At 37.2% G+C, this 15497-nt stretch overlaps 1 protein-coding gene across 2 annotated transcripts in view; it reads left to right on the top strand.

Moving 5' to 3' along the window:
• Positions 1 to 916: 916 nt before the first annotated feature.
• Positions 917 to 15497, top strand: part of HLTF (helicase like transcription factor) — a 63508-nt gene continuing 48927 nt past the window's right edge. For both annotated transcript variants that reach the window (XM_070374835.1, XM_070374838.1), the window contains exons 1-4: positions 917 to 1142; positions 2277 to 2484; positions 11589 to 11755; positions 14832 to 14965. In XM_070374835.1, the coding sequence (XP_070230936.1) occupies positions 1123 to 1142; positions 2277 to 2484; positions 11589 to 11755; positions 14832 to 14965 (529 nt within the window). In that variant the 5' untranslated portion in view covers positions 917 to 1122. The remainder of the gene's footprint in view (positions 1143 to 2276; positions 2485 to 11588; positions 11756 to 14831; positions 14966 to 15497) is intronic.

Consider the following 15497-nt stretch of genomic DNA (forward strand, 5'->3'; position numbering starts at 1 on the left):
GGCTATTGGGCACGTGGGAGCTCTTCCTACAGTTCCCTGAGGAAAATCAGCTTCTTCCCTTACTGCAGGGATTGTCACGTGCCTTCAAGGGAAGCAGGGATACTTCCAGCAGTCACCCACGAGCTTCTTTTGCTCTCATCGCGTTCTATGATTTTCCTCTAGTAGAAGTGAAAATTTTCCCTAAAAGAAAAAAAATGCGATAGCGAGAGAGAAATGGAAACTCCATAAATCTAAATTGAAATTAAACTCTCTGAACCCGGTGTGTCTCACTGATTCGCTCGTGGGGCTTAAAAGGCATATTTTGAGGGCAACTACCCGGATTCACCACAGAAAACGAAGTGAAGGATCTGGCTGGTAGGGTTCGTAAAGTGCGGAGCTTATTGACTGGAAGTCCCTACTACATGTCACATTCAGTTCAGTTCAGTTCAGTTCAGTCGCTCAGTCGTGTCCGACTCTTTGCGACCCCATGAATTGCAGCACGCCAGGCCTCCCTGTCTATCACCAGCTCCCGGAGTTCATTCAAACTCACGTCCATCGCGTCAGTGATGGCCATCAGATGAAGAGAAAATTAGGATGAGGATGAGGTAAGGCCTGAAAAATGGGGCCGAGGCTTATGGCTTGAGGAAAATAGCGGAAAGGGGAGTTGTCGCCCTCTGTTTGAGGTGGCTAATCAGACGAACCGCGGATGCCTTGAACACCACACTCGTGCTACTGGGCCCGCGTGGCTTTCCCGCGCCCTGTCTTGCAGGCGGGGAAGAACCCGGATGGAACCACTCTTGCAGCTGGGACCACCCCCCAGTCTTTGAATCGCTGCGCGGGGCGGAGTTACCCTCCCTCCTTTGCTTTGATTGGTTTACCTCCGTAGGTCCCTCCTTGGGATTGGACTTTCCGGATGCCAGTCACAATGCGTCGCTAGTCACTCAAATTGTTGCTGGAAGCAGACGGTACTGTAGACGTCTGACCAGATTTCGGGGCGTCTTACTCTCGTGGAGTAGGCTGTCGCTCCGGCGCTCGGAACTTGTCACCGGCTTTTCGGCCGCGAGGCCTGGAAGGAGGCTTATTTAGGCGGCTTGAGAACGATCCTGGGCGTCTGAGTGTTCCGCTCGTCACGCACTCAGCGCCATGTCCTGGATGTTCAAGAGGTGAAGGGGGCGGAGGGGGGGGGGGGGTGGGGCGCCGGCGGTAACCGTCTAGCGGAGTTCTGAAATGAACCTGACCTTCCCAGCGTTTCCTTCTCCTTCGGGGTGCGAGCTGTGCAACTGCTGTTCGTCCTGCTGGCGGCTCGTATAGCCGCGGGAGAAATAAATGCAGAGGGGAGGATCCTCGGGCGAGTCTCCTGCTAGAGCCTTGGGGAAATATCTGTCAAGGGATTTGGGGAACCTGGGGCTCTAAGCTCACTCCTTACCCGGGGTCTCAACCTGTGCTTTATTCCACGAAACACCTATCAGGTACCCACTGTGCGCTGGGCATTGTGCTCGGCAGAAAGGGCTGGGTAAGACAGCTTCTCCCCAAGCACCTCGCAGTTGATGTGTATGCACAGACGTGCAGATATCTATCTGCAGAGGAGCCAAAAGCGGTGTTCGCGACGTTCGAGGAAAACGCAGGGAAATAGCTTCTATCCATTCCAGAAAAGTGGAAGCTTTCTGGAAGGCCCCAGCCAGCTGCCTTTTAGTTTTCATTGTCCGATTCGGTTTACATATTCGTTCCGGAAACAGTTCTCGATCTAAGGGTTGAGGTTACCCTTTAACCAACGGGAGTGGGAGGCTTGGGGTAAGCTTCCCATGATGGCACGGTTTAGATACCTGAATAAAAGAAGGGTTCTCTTCGAAGGGAATTCGAGTAATGGATGCTGAATGTATTATTTGTAAAGCTGTAAGTGGCTTCATGTAAAAAATAGTTCTATATTTTCGAGTTTCTTCTAGCTCAATATTGAAATTTTGGTGTAAAATTAATTACAGACATCACATAATTTTTCAGTTCAAGTAGGTGATTGTGACTAAGAAAGGTTTGTGAACCCTTATTGGTGTTTTCACTTTGAATACCTGTGGGTAGAAGACGCATTATTGAACAGGTAGGGTTTCTAGAAACCTCCCCCACTCACTCCAATCCTTGCTTTAGCCAGAGCAGATTCATCTCTGTACAGCACTTCCCATATTAGATTTTTTTTGTTGAAATAAAGTGTGAGAAAGCAATTGGCTTTTAAATATGGTATGGTCTTTGAGGACTGTTTGGTTAAATATTATATTTTTGTGCCCCCCCCCCCCTTTTTTTAATAGAGATCCTGTTTGGAAGTACTTGCAGACTGTCCAGTATGGAGTCCATGGAAATTTTCCACGCCTCTCATATCCAACTTTCTTTCCTCGTTTTGAATTTCAAGATATTATTCCTCCAGATGACTTCCTAACAAGTGATGAAGAGTTAGATTCAGTTTTATTTGGAACTTTGAGAGGCCATGTTGTTGGACTACGCTACTACACAGGAGTAGTGAGTATAGTATTAGATATTAAGTTGATGTGATGTGATGTTATTAACCTAGAAAATAAGAATTAGGTGATATGTGCAGTAAATATTTAAATAATTGAAATATATCTGGGCAAGAGATAACAAATAATTATTAATGTTCTATTTCTTTTATATCATGGTTACAGTATACAAAGCACTGTTTCCTGTGTAGTCTCATTTGATCACTACACTGTCTCTGTGGTGGATGGAACACTTATTATCCCATTTCAGGAACTGAAGAACTAAAGCTCAGGAAGGTTAAATGATTTGCCCAAAAAGCATAGATAACTGTTTGCAAAGTGACTTCTAAATCAGTTAATTGTTTTCTCTTCTCCTGTCCCTGAGCCCATTTCTACACTTTTTTTTTTTTAAGTTAGGAAGATCATTTCATGCTACATATGGGACTTGTCTTTTTTAGGTCCTTTTCTTTCTTCCTGTGTTTCTCTTTTTGTGTCTCTATTCTCTGCTTTGTGTGTGTGTGTGAGTGAGAGAACAGAGACAAAGACAGAGAAAACAGTTGTCTTTGTTATGGTTGCCTAGTATGCCTCTGTGTTATCTGCATGGTATATCTCTAGTTTTTTTAATTTTGAAAAATTTCAGATAGGCATAAAAGTAGAATAATACAGTAAACTTCCATGTACCCATGATCCAGATTCAGTAGTTAACAATTTTTTTGCACATTTGCTTCATCACTTTTTTCCTTTGGTACTAAAAATTCCAACTGTATCACTTTACACATTTAAGTGTGTATCTCTAAAAAATGTCAGACATTTTCTTACATCATTGTTGTACTTAGCAAAATTAATAATAATTCCCTGTTATATCCAATAGCTAATACATGACCAGTTTTCTTAATTGGTTAAAATGTCTTTTTATAATTAATTTTTTTTGAATTAGGATCAAAACAAGTTAATAATAGTATCTTTGGTTGTTATGTAAATCACCTCCCTACTCTTTGTTTTATGTCATTGATTTATTGCATAAGCTGCTTATATTGTTCTATGGAAATTTGATTTACCAGTTCTTTCATTCTCCCATATTTTTCTTATGTTGAAGCTTCTCAAATCATTTTTTGGTTGTGTAAAGTATGTTCTGCAGGAGATTCCTTGGGGAAGAATTCCATTTGTCTAGTGTTTTGTCCTCTCGTATTTTCTTTATAATGTTAGAGCTTCTCAAATCATTTTGTGGTTGTCTGAAATGTGTTGAAGTGTGTTGTCTAGGAGATTCCTTAAGAAGCAACAATATTTCCTGAGATTTTGTATATTTGTAATTGTGATACGCTTCAAGGACAGTTTGGTTGAATATAAAATCCTTGACTCATATTTTCTATCCATGATATCTTTTTAAAAAAAATTGCATTTATTTTTGCCTGTGAAGTATCTTTGTTGCTGCATGGACTTTTCTCTAGTTGCAGAGAGTGGGGGCAACTTTTTAGTTGTGGTGCACAGGTTTCTCATTGTGGTGGCTTCTCTTATTGCAGAGCATGTGCTCTGGGATGCATGAGCTTCAATTGCTGGGGCAAGTGGGCTCAGGAGTTGTGGTTCCTGGGCTCTGATATCAAGGACTGAACTTATGTCTCCTGCATTGGAGGTGGACTCTTCCCTATTGAGCCACCAGGGAAGCCTATGCTATCTTGACGTTGTATAAGATATTGTTGGTGAAATGCCAATATAATTTCTCTCCTATATAAGTGAATTAGAAGTCCCGTAATTTTCATTAGGGAATGTCTTAGTGTTGATTGTTCTGTAACTGTTTTCTTCTGTTTCAGAAAACTTTAATTATAGTTTTTCTTTTTTTGGCTGCCGTGGATCTTCGTTGCTGTGCATGGACTTTATGTAGTTGTGGTACCTGGGCTTCTCACTGCGGTGACTTTTCTTGTTTCGGAGCACAGTCTCTAGAGTGCAGTCTCAGTAATTGTGGCATACAGGCCTAGTTGCCCCTCAACAAGTGGGATCTTCGCAGACCAGAAATCAAACCCGTGTTCCTTGCATTGGCAGATTCTTAACCACTGGACCACTAGGAAAGTCCTAATTATAGTTTTAAATGGTTTTTGTTTCAAAGCTTGTTTTTTTCTTCAGAGTACTCCATTCTACTCTTTCTGTATTAGATCTTCTGTGCATATACATATGCCAATTACTTCCTCTGAGGTCATTTTTATCATGTTTTTTCACTTTACTCTTTTCATCATTTATTTCCCTTACCATTTTTTTTTTAACAAGATGTGTTCACTTTTGTGTTCTTTCTACTTTATTCTTTAATTCTGTATACTACTTTTTTTTTTTTTGACTACACTGTGTGACAGGCAGAATCTTAGTTCCCCAACCAGGCTTTGAACTTGTGCTCCTTCAATGGAAGCACAGAGTCATAACCATTGGACCACCAGGGGAGTCCCTATTCTTTAATTCTGAAGTAGTTTTTCTTTTCTGTTTTTTTCCTGAAGTCTGTCAGTTCTCAGTTCATGTATCCCATCTGTTCTCCAGCTCTCATACTCATTTCAGAACTTTCCTATTTTAGATTTGTGAAATTTTTCCAAACTAAATATTGTTTTTAAATTTAAACAACCATTAAATCATGGTTGTTTTTTATTATAGAACAATCACTATTTGTTGATCTTAGAATAATTTCTATGACACTGGTAAGCTATTAAAAATGTGATGGGCTGATTTGGACTGACTAAAATTTATTATTGCTTAATTTTTTAATTTTATAAAGTGTGTATTATTTTATAAGTACTACACATTTATTATTTTAAAATGGCTAAAAGAAAAAATAGTAAGTCTCCCTCAGTCCAGAACCACAACTTACTTTGTTATGTCTTCCACACTTTGAGAGCATATGCATATAAATTGCAATCTTATTATATATTAACAAAAATGAGGGTCGTATTATATATATTATCACCTTTTTTAAAGTAAAATATTAGGAATAATGTCTTTTCAATACAAATATTTATTGTATCTTTTATTTTCTTGATGGACATTTTGGAGTTGATCACTGATAAAAATATTGAAATAAAAATTGAGGTATTTATCTTTGTATACTTTTTTATTATTTATTATTTTCAACTTTTTTATGCTTTATTGAGATGTGATTTATATATATTTTTTAAATGCAAACATTGTAAATACATGATTCTGAGTTTTAAACAAATATATATACCTAATAATCATTACCCCATCAACATATAGATCATTTCCATTACCTCTGAAAGTTCCCTTGTATTCTGTTGCAGTCATTCATCCCTGCCTTTGCCCTAAGAACCACCAGTCTGATTTCTATCACTGTAGATGGTTTAGCCTGTTCTAGAACTTCATATACATTATTTTATTTTTTGTTTTTTTTTGGTGTTCCCTGAGTCATGTGGGATCTTAGTTCCATGCCCAGGGGTCAAACCTGTGACCCCTGCAGTGGAAGCATGGAGTCCTAACCACTAGACTGCCAGGGAATTCTCAAGAGCTTCATATGCGTTGAATTATACAATATGTACTTTTTAAGTCTGGTTTCATTCAAACAACATAATTAAGATACTTCTTGAGTCAGTTTCGGCAATTTATATTTTTATCGAAAAGCGTCCATTTATATTTTCAAATTTATTGCCACAAAATTTGCATAATAGTCATTTATATTTAAAAATATTTTGACTATGTTTATGGTTGTATTCCTGTTTTCATTGTTTGTGTTATGTATTTGTGTCTATTCTTATTTTTTATTGATTAGCCTCAATAGAGATTTATCTGTTTCATCTTTTCTTGTAATCTTTCTTGAATTTTTTTTTAATGATTATCATCTTTCTTCATTGATTTATATATTCTGCTATCCTATTTTCCTTAGGTTCATTTTATTTTATTTTTGGATTCTTGATTTGAATGCTTAATTTTAATAATAAAAGCTTTTAATCTTTTAAATTTTCTTCAAAGTACTGCATTGGCTGTATCTCCTAGGTTTTGTTATTTAATATTGGCATTATACATTTTTAACTTTAAAAATGTTTTCCATTTGCTTATGTTTACATTTTTAATTTCTTGACCCTTCAAAGTCTTTATAATAAAGTAGATTATTTCTTGTCTAAAAATACTGTTATAATTAGTCCTTATTCTTTTTGTTGTCTTAATCTTGTTTTAATATAGCCTTTTTTGTCTTGTGCTTGGATCATATTTTCTTTGTTTTTATAGTCTCCACATTTTGCCCTACTTTTTGGTTATATATTTCCTGTAATTTGCATTAATATGGTTTAAAGAAGATCATGCTTTAATAGTGGCATGGGGAAGGTGGGGTGGTAGAAAACAGAGTTATGCCTCACAGAATATCTTGAAGGAGTAATATTTGTCTGATAATCTGGATAGTCAGACTGTAGTCTCTTAAGTCAGTAGACAGATACTGGGAGATTTAAGCAGCTTTCCTGCATATTTTTCAGGCAATTTAAAGAATTGAGGTAATTCACGTACCATAAAATTTATCATTTTTAAGTATACAATTCAGTGGTTTTTAGATATTCACAAGGTTGAATCCCCACTGTCTGATTCCAAAATATTTTCATCATTCCAAAAAACTTTATACTATTACTTTTATAGTATACTATTATACAGAGAAGGCAATGGCACCCCACTCCAGTACTCTTACCTGGAAAATCCCATGGACGGAGGAGCCTGGTAGGCGGTAGTCCATGGGGTCACACAGAGTCGAACACGACTGAGCGACTTCCCTTTCACTTTTCACTTTCATGCATTGGAGAAGGAAATGGCAACCCACTCCAGTGTTCTTGCCTGGAGAATCCCAGGGACGGGGGAGCCTGGTGGGCTGCCGTCTATGGGGTCGCACAGAGTCAGACACTACTGAAGTGACTTAGCAGCAGCAGCATTACTATTATAAGTAATCACTCCTTATTTCTCTCTTCTCTTAGCCCATGGCATCCATTAATTTATGTTCTGTTTCTGTGGATTTACTTACTTTAGACATTTCATATAAAAAGAATCATGCAATATATAACCCTTGGGTCTGGCCTCCATTACTGTCTTCTTTTGTGTTAAATATATAATAGTTCCCTTCTTGTTTCTTTTGTTCTATATTTTGAGTTGTTTCGTACTACTAAGAAACTACTACTAACTACTAATGCCCATGGGAATTGTAGTTATCTTAATTCATAAGTTTGGATTTGTGCCAACTTACTTTTAATTGTTTATAAAAACTTTGCTTTAAAATAGTTCCATTGTCTTCTTCCCCACTCTTCTGTGCTGTTATCATACAAATTAAATCTTTATATACATTGTATATTCATCAGTACAGGTTTAAAATGATTGTTATATGTCCTTTTAAATCAGTGAGGAGAAAAAAGTTACAACCAGAAATTTCATACTGTCTTTTACATTACCTGTGTTTACTTTTACCTTTACTTGTGCTTTTTATTTCTTCATATATTCACAAATGTTACTGTCTAGTGGCTTTGATTTCAGCCTGAAGGTCTTTTAATATTTCTTGTGGGGCAGTCAGCAAGTGATAGATTCTCTCAGTTTTTGTTTGTCTGGGAAGTCTTAATTTCTTCTTTATTTTTGAAGGATAGTTTTGCCAGATAAAGAATTCTTGGTTGATTTTTTTCCTTTTAGCACTTTGAGAAGTTATCCCACTGTATTCTGGCCTCTATGGTTTCTGGTGAGAAATCAATTGTTAATCTTCTTGAGGAGCCCCTGTATGTGACGAGTTGCTTCTTTCTGTTGTTTTCAGTGTTCTTTCCACAGTTTGATTATGATGTGTCTGGGTTTGAAGTCTAAGTGTTTTCTACCTGGAATTTGTTCAGTTTCTTAAATATGTAGATTAATGTTTTTCTCATCAAATTTGGGAAGTTTTTGGCTATGACTTCTTCACATGTATTCTCTACCTTTTTTTCTTCTCTCCTTCTGAGATTCTGTGTGTGTTGGTATGCTGCTATTGTCCCATAGGATCTGTTCATGTTTCTTCATTCTTTTTTCTTTCTGTTCCTCTAACTTTTCCTCAGACATTATAGTCTCAATTGACCTATCATCAGCTTTACTGATTCTTTCTTCTGCCTGCTCATATCTGCTGTTTGGTCCTCTCTAGTGAATTTTAAACTTCGTTAACTATGTACTTTTTTGACTCCAGATTTCTGTATGTCAGGAAATTTCTCATGCTTTCCTTTAGTTATTTAGAAATGGTTTGCTTTAGGTCTTTGAACATATTTAAAATTAAAACTTTAAGTTTTTTCTAGTTGTTATCTGTACTTCCTGGGGGATAGGTAATTGATAGCATTTTTCCTATGTGTGGATATACTTTCTCATTTCTTTGCATGTCTCATGTTTTTTTTGGTTGTTGAAAATTAGACACTTTGCATAATGTGACAACTGTAAATCATATCCTGCAGTCCCACTCCTGGACATATATCTGAGGAAAACTATAATTTGAAAAGATTTGTGCAACCTAATGTTCATTGCAGTGGTATTTTCAGTAGCCAGGACATGGAAGCAACCTAAATGTCAATCAACAAATGGATGGATAAAGAAAATGTAGTATATCTGTACAATGCAATATTACGCAGCCATAAGAAAGAATGAAATAAGGCCATTTGCAGCAACATGGATGGACCTAAAGATTATCATGCTAAGTGAAGTAAACCTGACAGAGAAAGACAAGTATTATATGATATCACTTATACATGGAATCTAAAAAAAAAAGATAAAAATGAACTTATTTACAAAACAGAAATAGGTCCAAAGACATAGTTACCAAAGGGGAAGTTTGGGGAGAGAGAAATTAGGAGTTTGGGATTAAAATGTACACACTACTATAGAACCAAGAAGGACCTACCATATAGCCCAGGGAATGGTACACAATATTTTGTAATGACTTTTAAGTGAAAAGAATATGAAAAATAATAGATTTTATATATATAAATATGTGTGTATGTATATATGCTATGCTGTGCTATGGTAAGTCACTTCAGTCGTGTCCGACTCTGTGCGACCCCATTGACGGCAGCCCATCAGGCTCCCTCGTCCCTGGGATTCTCCAGGCAAGAACACTGGAGTGGGTTGCCATTTCCTTCTCCAATGCATGAAAGTGAAAAGTGAAAGTGAAGTCGCTTAGTTGTGTCTGACTCCTAGCGACTCCATGGACTGCAGCCTACCAGGCTCCTCTGTCCATGGGATTTTCCAGGCAAGAGTACTGGAGTGGGGTGCCATTGCCTTCTCCGGTATGTATATATATATACACACACATATATATGTATAACTGAATCACTGCTCTACACCTGAAACTACCACAGCAGTGTAAATCAACTATACTTCAGTTAATAATCTACGTGAGATAAAGAATGTGAACAACAACAAAAATAATGTGGCAACTTTCAAAATCACATTCTTCCTTCTCCCCATAGTTGCTGGTGGTTATTGATTTTAGTAATTGTTGTTTGTTTAGTAACTTTTCTAAATTAACCTTGTAAAAGTTTTTGCTGTCTGTGGCGACTGATAGCTGTATTTGGTTAGCTTAGTGGTCAGCTAATGATTGAATTAGAACCAGTAAATTTCCCAGTCTTTACTGAGAGGACCTGTGTGCATTTGGGGCACTCCTTCGACACTCAGACTGATAGTCGACAACTGTGCCTTAGCCTTTATTTTCTGCCTGTTCAGATCTTCAAGTTTAGCCAGAGGTAAGAGTTTAGGGCCTCTCAGGTCTTTCTTGAACATGTGCACAATGCTGGGCATGCAAATAGCCATGTGCTTGCTTTTGCCCTTCTAGATTTCCAGGAATATGCTGGAGCTTTTCAAAGCCCCTATGGACATCTTATTTTCCGCTTTTTCCTTTTAAACTCTTTGGTTATTGTTTTGTTTGCCTCAGCTATTAATCATTGCTTATAAATTTTAAAAAAATATATTTTTATTTATTTACGTGGCTGTACTAGTTCTTAGTTGTGGCATGTTGGGTGTAGTTCCCTAACCAGGGATTGAACTTGGGCCCCTGTGTTGGGAGTGTGGAGTCTTAACCACTGGACCACCAGGGAGGTCCCTGTAAAATTGTTTTTTATAAACACCCACCCAAGGAAGAAGGTTTTATGTATTGGATGAGTTCAGAGGTCAAGCAGAAACAGCTTTGTAAGTGAAAGTCTTCTAGAGAACCACCATACCGGTCAAATGACAATTCTATAGAAATGAGTCTTTGAAAGATTCTGCTTCAGTATGCTTACTCTGGTAACTACCAGGCTGTACTGAGAATTCTGGCAGGTTGTTCTATTTTAAAAGGCTCTCATGAACTGAGAGCTGGAGATGAGACTAGGGCATTCATATTCAGCTGTTTTCTTGAATTAAGACTCCCCAGGTTTCTGTGACACTTAGGTTAGTTTCCAGAGTTCTGAAAAAGTTGATTCAGTTTTTGCCAGATTTTTTATTGCTTTTATGGAAGAGACAATTTTTGGAAATCTTTCAATTAGAAAATTGGTAGTTTTTAATTAAGTGGGATCAGATAATGGTAGGAGTTGAAGGCTGGATGTGTTTTCTTGATCCACTTCCAATTGGACTTACAATTAATACCTTTTTCCCCTTTCAGATTCTGGAGAACTTAGGCTTAGGAACCAGCCTGCTGGATTCAAATTCTAAGCTCTGCTACTTATTAACTTTATGACCTTGGACAAGTTACTTAACTTTCCTGTGTTTTAGTGTCTTCATCTGCAAGATGGAGATAATGATAAGACCTATCAGTAGGGTTGTGACAATTTTGAAAGCCAATCCATATAAGGTACTTAGAACAGTGTTTGGTATGTAATAAGCATTCAAGAGATTATCTGTTTTTGAAGTTATGTTGGGAATTTTATATAATGTGTATCTGTTAGTTTTGATTATACCTTTTATATATCAAGGATTTGTTAACTTTCCAATTAATGTAAATTAGGAAAATACTGCAAAAGAGTTATTTTAAAATATATTCTCTAATATTTCTATAGAAATATGAGTCTAAGAAAATGTACATTTCTTATGTGTGGTGTTATTCAGCAAGCATTAAAAAAATGAATGGAAATCCCAGATAAAGTACAATGAAGAAATCTATCATATATTATTTACAACATATCTGTTTATTTTTATTAGGTTAATAATAATGAAATGGTTGCATTACAACGAGAGCCGACTAACCCCTATGATAAGAATGCAATTAAAGTAAACAATGTGAATGGAAATCAGGTTGGTCATATAAAGAAAGATCTTGCAGCTGCCTTGGCCTATATCATGGACAACAAATTGGCACAAATTGAAGGGTAATGCACTTTTGGAGTTTAGTTTTAATAATTGTGGTGATCTTGGAATTTAAGGATATGTATAGTTGCTCTGACAACTTCTGTCACCATACCTTTAGTATATGTTCAGTAAATATTTTAATTTTATCATCTGCCTGCAGTACCCTAGCCATCAAATAGCTATTCCCTCACTTTCCTGGTAAATTATTACCATGGAGAAAAAGAGACTTTGGCTCAAATATTAGAAAGTCCGCACAATCTTTTAAGAAAAAAGCCTTTTTGTTGTTGTTCAGTCACTCAGTCATGTCTGACTCTTTTCGACCCCATGGACTGCAGCACGCCAGGCTTCGCTGTCCTTTACCACCTCCCAGAGCTTGCTCAAACTCATGTCCATTGAGTCAGTGATGCCATCCAACCATCTCATCCTCTGCTGTTTCCTTCTCCTCCTGGCTTCTATGTTTCCCAGCATCAGGGTCTTTTCCAATGAGTGGGCTCTTCGTATCAGTTGGCCAAAGTATTGGAGCTTCAGCTTTGGCATGAGTTCATCCAGTGTGAATATTCAGGGTTGATTTTCTTTACGAATGACTGGTTTGATCTTCTTGCTCTCCAAGGGACTCTCTTGTCTTCTCCAACACCACAGTGCAAAAGCATCAGTTCTTCAGCACTCAGCCTTCTTTATGGTCCAACTTTCACATCCATATGTGACTACTGGAAAAACCCATAGCTTTAACTAGATGGACTTTTGTCTGCCATGATTTTAGTTTTTTGAATGTTGAGTTTTAAGCCAGCTTTTTCACTCCTCTTTCACTTTCATCAAGAGGCTCTTTTGTTTCTCTTTGCTTTCTGCCATAAGGATGGTATTATCTGCATGTGTAAGGTTATTCATATTTCTCCCAGCAATCTTGATTCCAGCTTGTGCTTCATCCAGCCTGGCATTTTGCATGATGTACTCTGCATATAAGTTAAATAAACAGGGTGACAATATACAGCCTTGATGTACTCCTTTCCCAGTTTGGAACCAGTCGATTGTTTCATGTCCTGTTCTGAGTGTTGGTTCTTGACCTGTGTACATATTTCTCAGGAGGCAGGTAAGGTGGTCTGGTATTCCCATCTCTTGAAGAATTTTCTAGTTTGTTGTGATCCATACAGGCTTTAGCATAGTCAATGAAGCAGATGTTTTTCTGCAATTCTCTTGCTTTTTCTATGATCCAGTGGATCTTGGCAATTTGATCTCTGGTTCCTCTGCCTTTTCTAAATCCAGCTTGTATATCCAGAAGTTTTTGGTTCACATACTGTTGAAGCTTAGCTTGGAACATTTTGAGCATGACCTTGCTAATGTGTGAAATGAGTTTAATTGTGCAGTAGTTTGAACATTATTTGGCATTGCCCTTCTTTGGGATTGGAATGAAAACTGACCTTTTCCAGTCTTGTGGCCACTGCTGAGTTTTCCAAATTTGCTGGCATATTGAGTGTAGCACTTTCACAGCATCATCTTTTAGTCTTTGAAATAGCTCAGCTGGAATTCCATCACTTCTACTAGCTTTGTTCGTAGTGATGCTTCCTAAGGCCCACCTGACTTTGCCCACAATGTCTTGCTCTAGGTGAGTGATCACACCATTGTGGTTATCTGGGTTTATCTTCTTTGTTATCTTTGGTGGTTATCTTCTTTGTATAGTTCTTTTGTGTATTCTTGCCACCTCTTCTTAATATCTTCTGCTTCTGTTAGGTCTGTACCATTTCTGTTCTTTATTGTGCCCATCTTTGCATGAAATGTTCCCTTGGTATCTCTAATTTTTTTGAGGAGAAAAAAAAGCCTTTTAGTGTATTGGTTTTAGAAGTTTGGGAATGTTTGTTTAAATCTGGTTGTAAGCTGATAGGCTGTGATCAGTTCCAGATGAGTTTGATTTTGCCTGCACAGTGTTTAAATTTTTTCAGTTATTTCCAGTATTAAAATATCTGGACATTCTGCATTTTATGCATATTATTTTTCCCTAATTATAAAACATTATTTACAAAATTTTCTCTTGATAAATGGAAGATCTGGTAATGCAGGATACTCATTTCCACTTGACATCATTTGACTGGAGCTAGGTAGTCGGAGAAGGCAATGGCACCCCACTCCAGTACTCTTGCCTGGAAAATCCCATGGACAGAGGAGCCCGGTAGGCTGCAGTCCATGGGGTCGCTAAGAGTCGGATACGACTGAGCGACTTCACTTTCACCTTTCACTTTCATGCATTGGAGAAAGAAACAGCAACCCACTCCAGTGTCCTTGCCTGGAGAATCCCAGGGGCGGGGGACCTGGTGAGATGCCGTCTATGGGGTCGCACAGAGTCGGACACGACTGAAGTGACTTAGCAGCAGCAGGTAGTAGCTGTTGCATTAATTAGGCATATCCCTTCTTAGTTTTACCACCTGTTCCTTTTTTAAAATTCAGTGTCCTTGGTTATATTTTATATGCATTTGTATTTGTGATCTAAATTTTAGTGTAGATTGTTTGGAAGATAAATACTTAGCAGTGTCTTCTCACTTGTTTACTTGTTTTCTCCTTTTTCAATTCATTTCCTTTCTCAAGTTTTTCAGATGTTGAGAGTAAACTTTCAGTGAATCCTGAATCAGAAATAATTCTTTGAAATCATTCCCCATTTTCTCAGATTGAGTTGCTACACACAGTGGTTCTGTTAGTGAAAGCTCTACCTTCTCAAGTAAACTTACTATTTTACTTATCTTACAACCTTGGTAATAGGTTATCTTATGTATTTAAACACTTTTATCCCATCTTAGTTTCTTCTGGCATTCTGATCCTAAAAACTGCCCTTTCCTTCTCATTGTTGGTCCTCCTCCATGTTCTTTTTCTTGCTAGTCTGCCCAGTTAGTTCCTTTTTGTTGTGGTTGATCAGTTGCTATCATGTCCGACTCTGCAACCCCGTGGACTGTAGCACTCCAGGCTTCTCTGTCCTTCACAATCTCTTTCTGTTTTACTTCCATGTAAAATTTGCATGTGACAGTTATTTAACATGATTCTTAATAGGACTTAAAATTAAATGTAAAAAAATAACTCTACTAACTTCTCGTTTTTTTCCCTTAATTATAATAGGGTAGTTCCTTTTGGTGCAAACAATACTTTTACCATGCCTCTGCAAATGACATTTTGGGGAAAAGAAGAAAATAGAAAAGCAGTTTTAGATGAGTTAAAGAAACATGGATTTAAATTGGGACCTGCACCAAAATGTAAGTTTAGGGTTTAATATACTATTATTTTGATACTGTAAGATGCCAGAATTATAAAACATTTATTCTCTTAAGTAATAGTTTTGAGTTTGGTTGACTAAATTAATTATTGCTGAAGCCTCCAAGTTCTTTTTTAGGACTATTTTTAAGGACATCCCTGAATTTTTTTTCTTTATTTTGAAGTAACAATAGATTCATAGGAGGTTGCACACATACACAGAAGAATGTACAGGGAGGGCCCTCCCCAGATTTCCCCCAGTGTAATACCTGGAAATCCCCGATTTTAAACATTCTTTTTAATAAGTAATAGACAAAAAGAATTTCCTAATAGAGAATGAAAAAGTATTATTTGTGTTTCAGAAGTTCAAATCATGTGCAATTCTTTTAATGTATTTTTTGAATGACCTAGGAAATTTACCTTTAAAATGTTTAAAACGTGTATTAAGGAAAGTTTTAATTTAGCTTATTAGACAAGCTTTAAAAACAATTTACTAAAATATAATTTTGTATTCTTTTCATTTTGTAAATTACA

Source organism: Bos mutus, chromosome 1 (assembly GCF_027580195.1).
Source record: "Bos mutus isolate GX-2022 chromosome 1, NWIPB_WYAK_1.1, whole genome shotgun sequence".
In the NCBI taxonomy this organism is placed as follows: Eukaryota; Metazoa; Chordata; class Mammalia; order Artiodactyla; family Bovidae; genus Bos; species Bos mutus.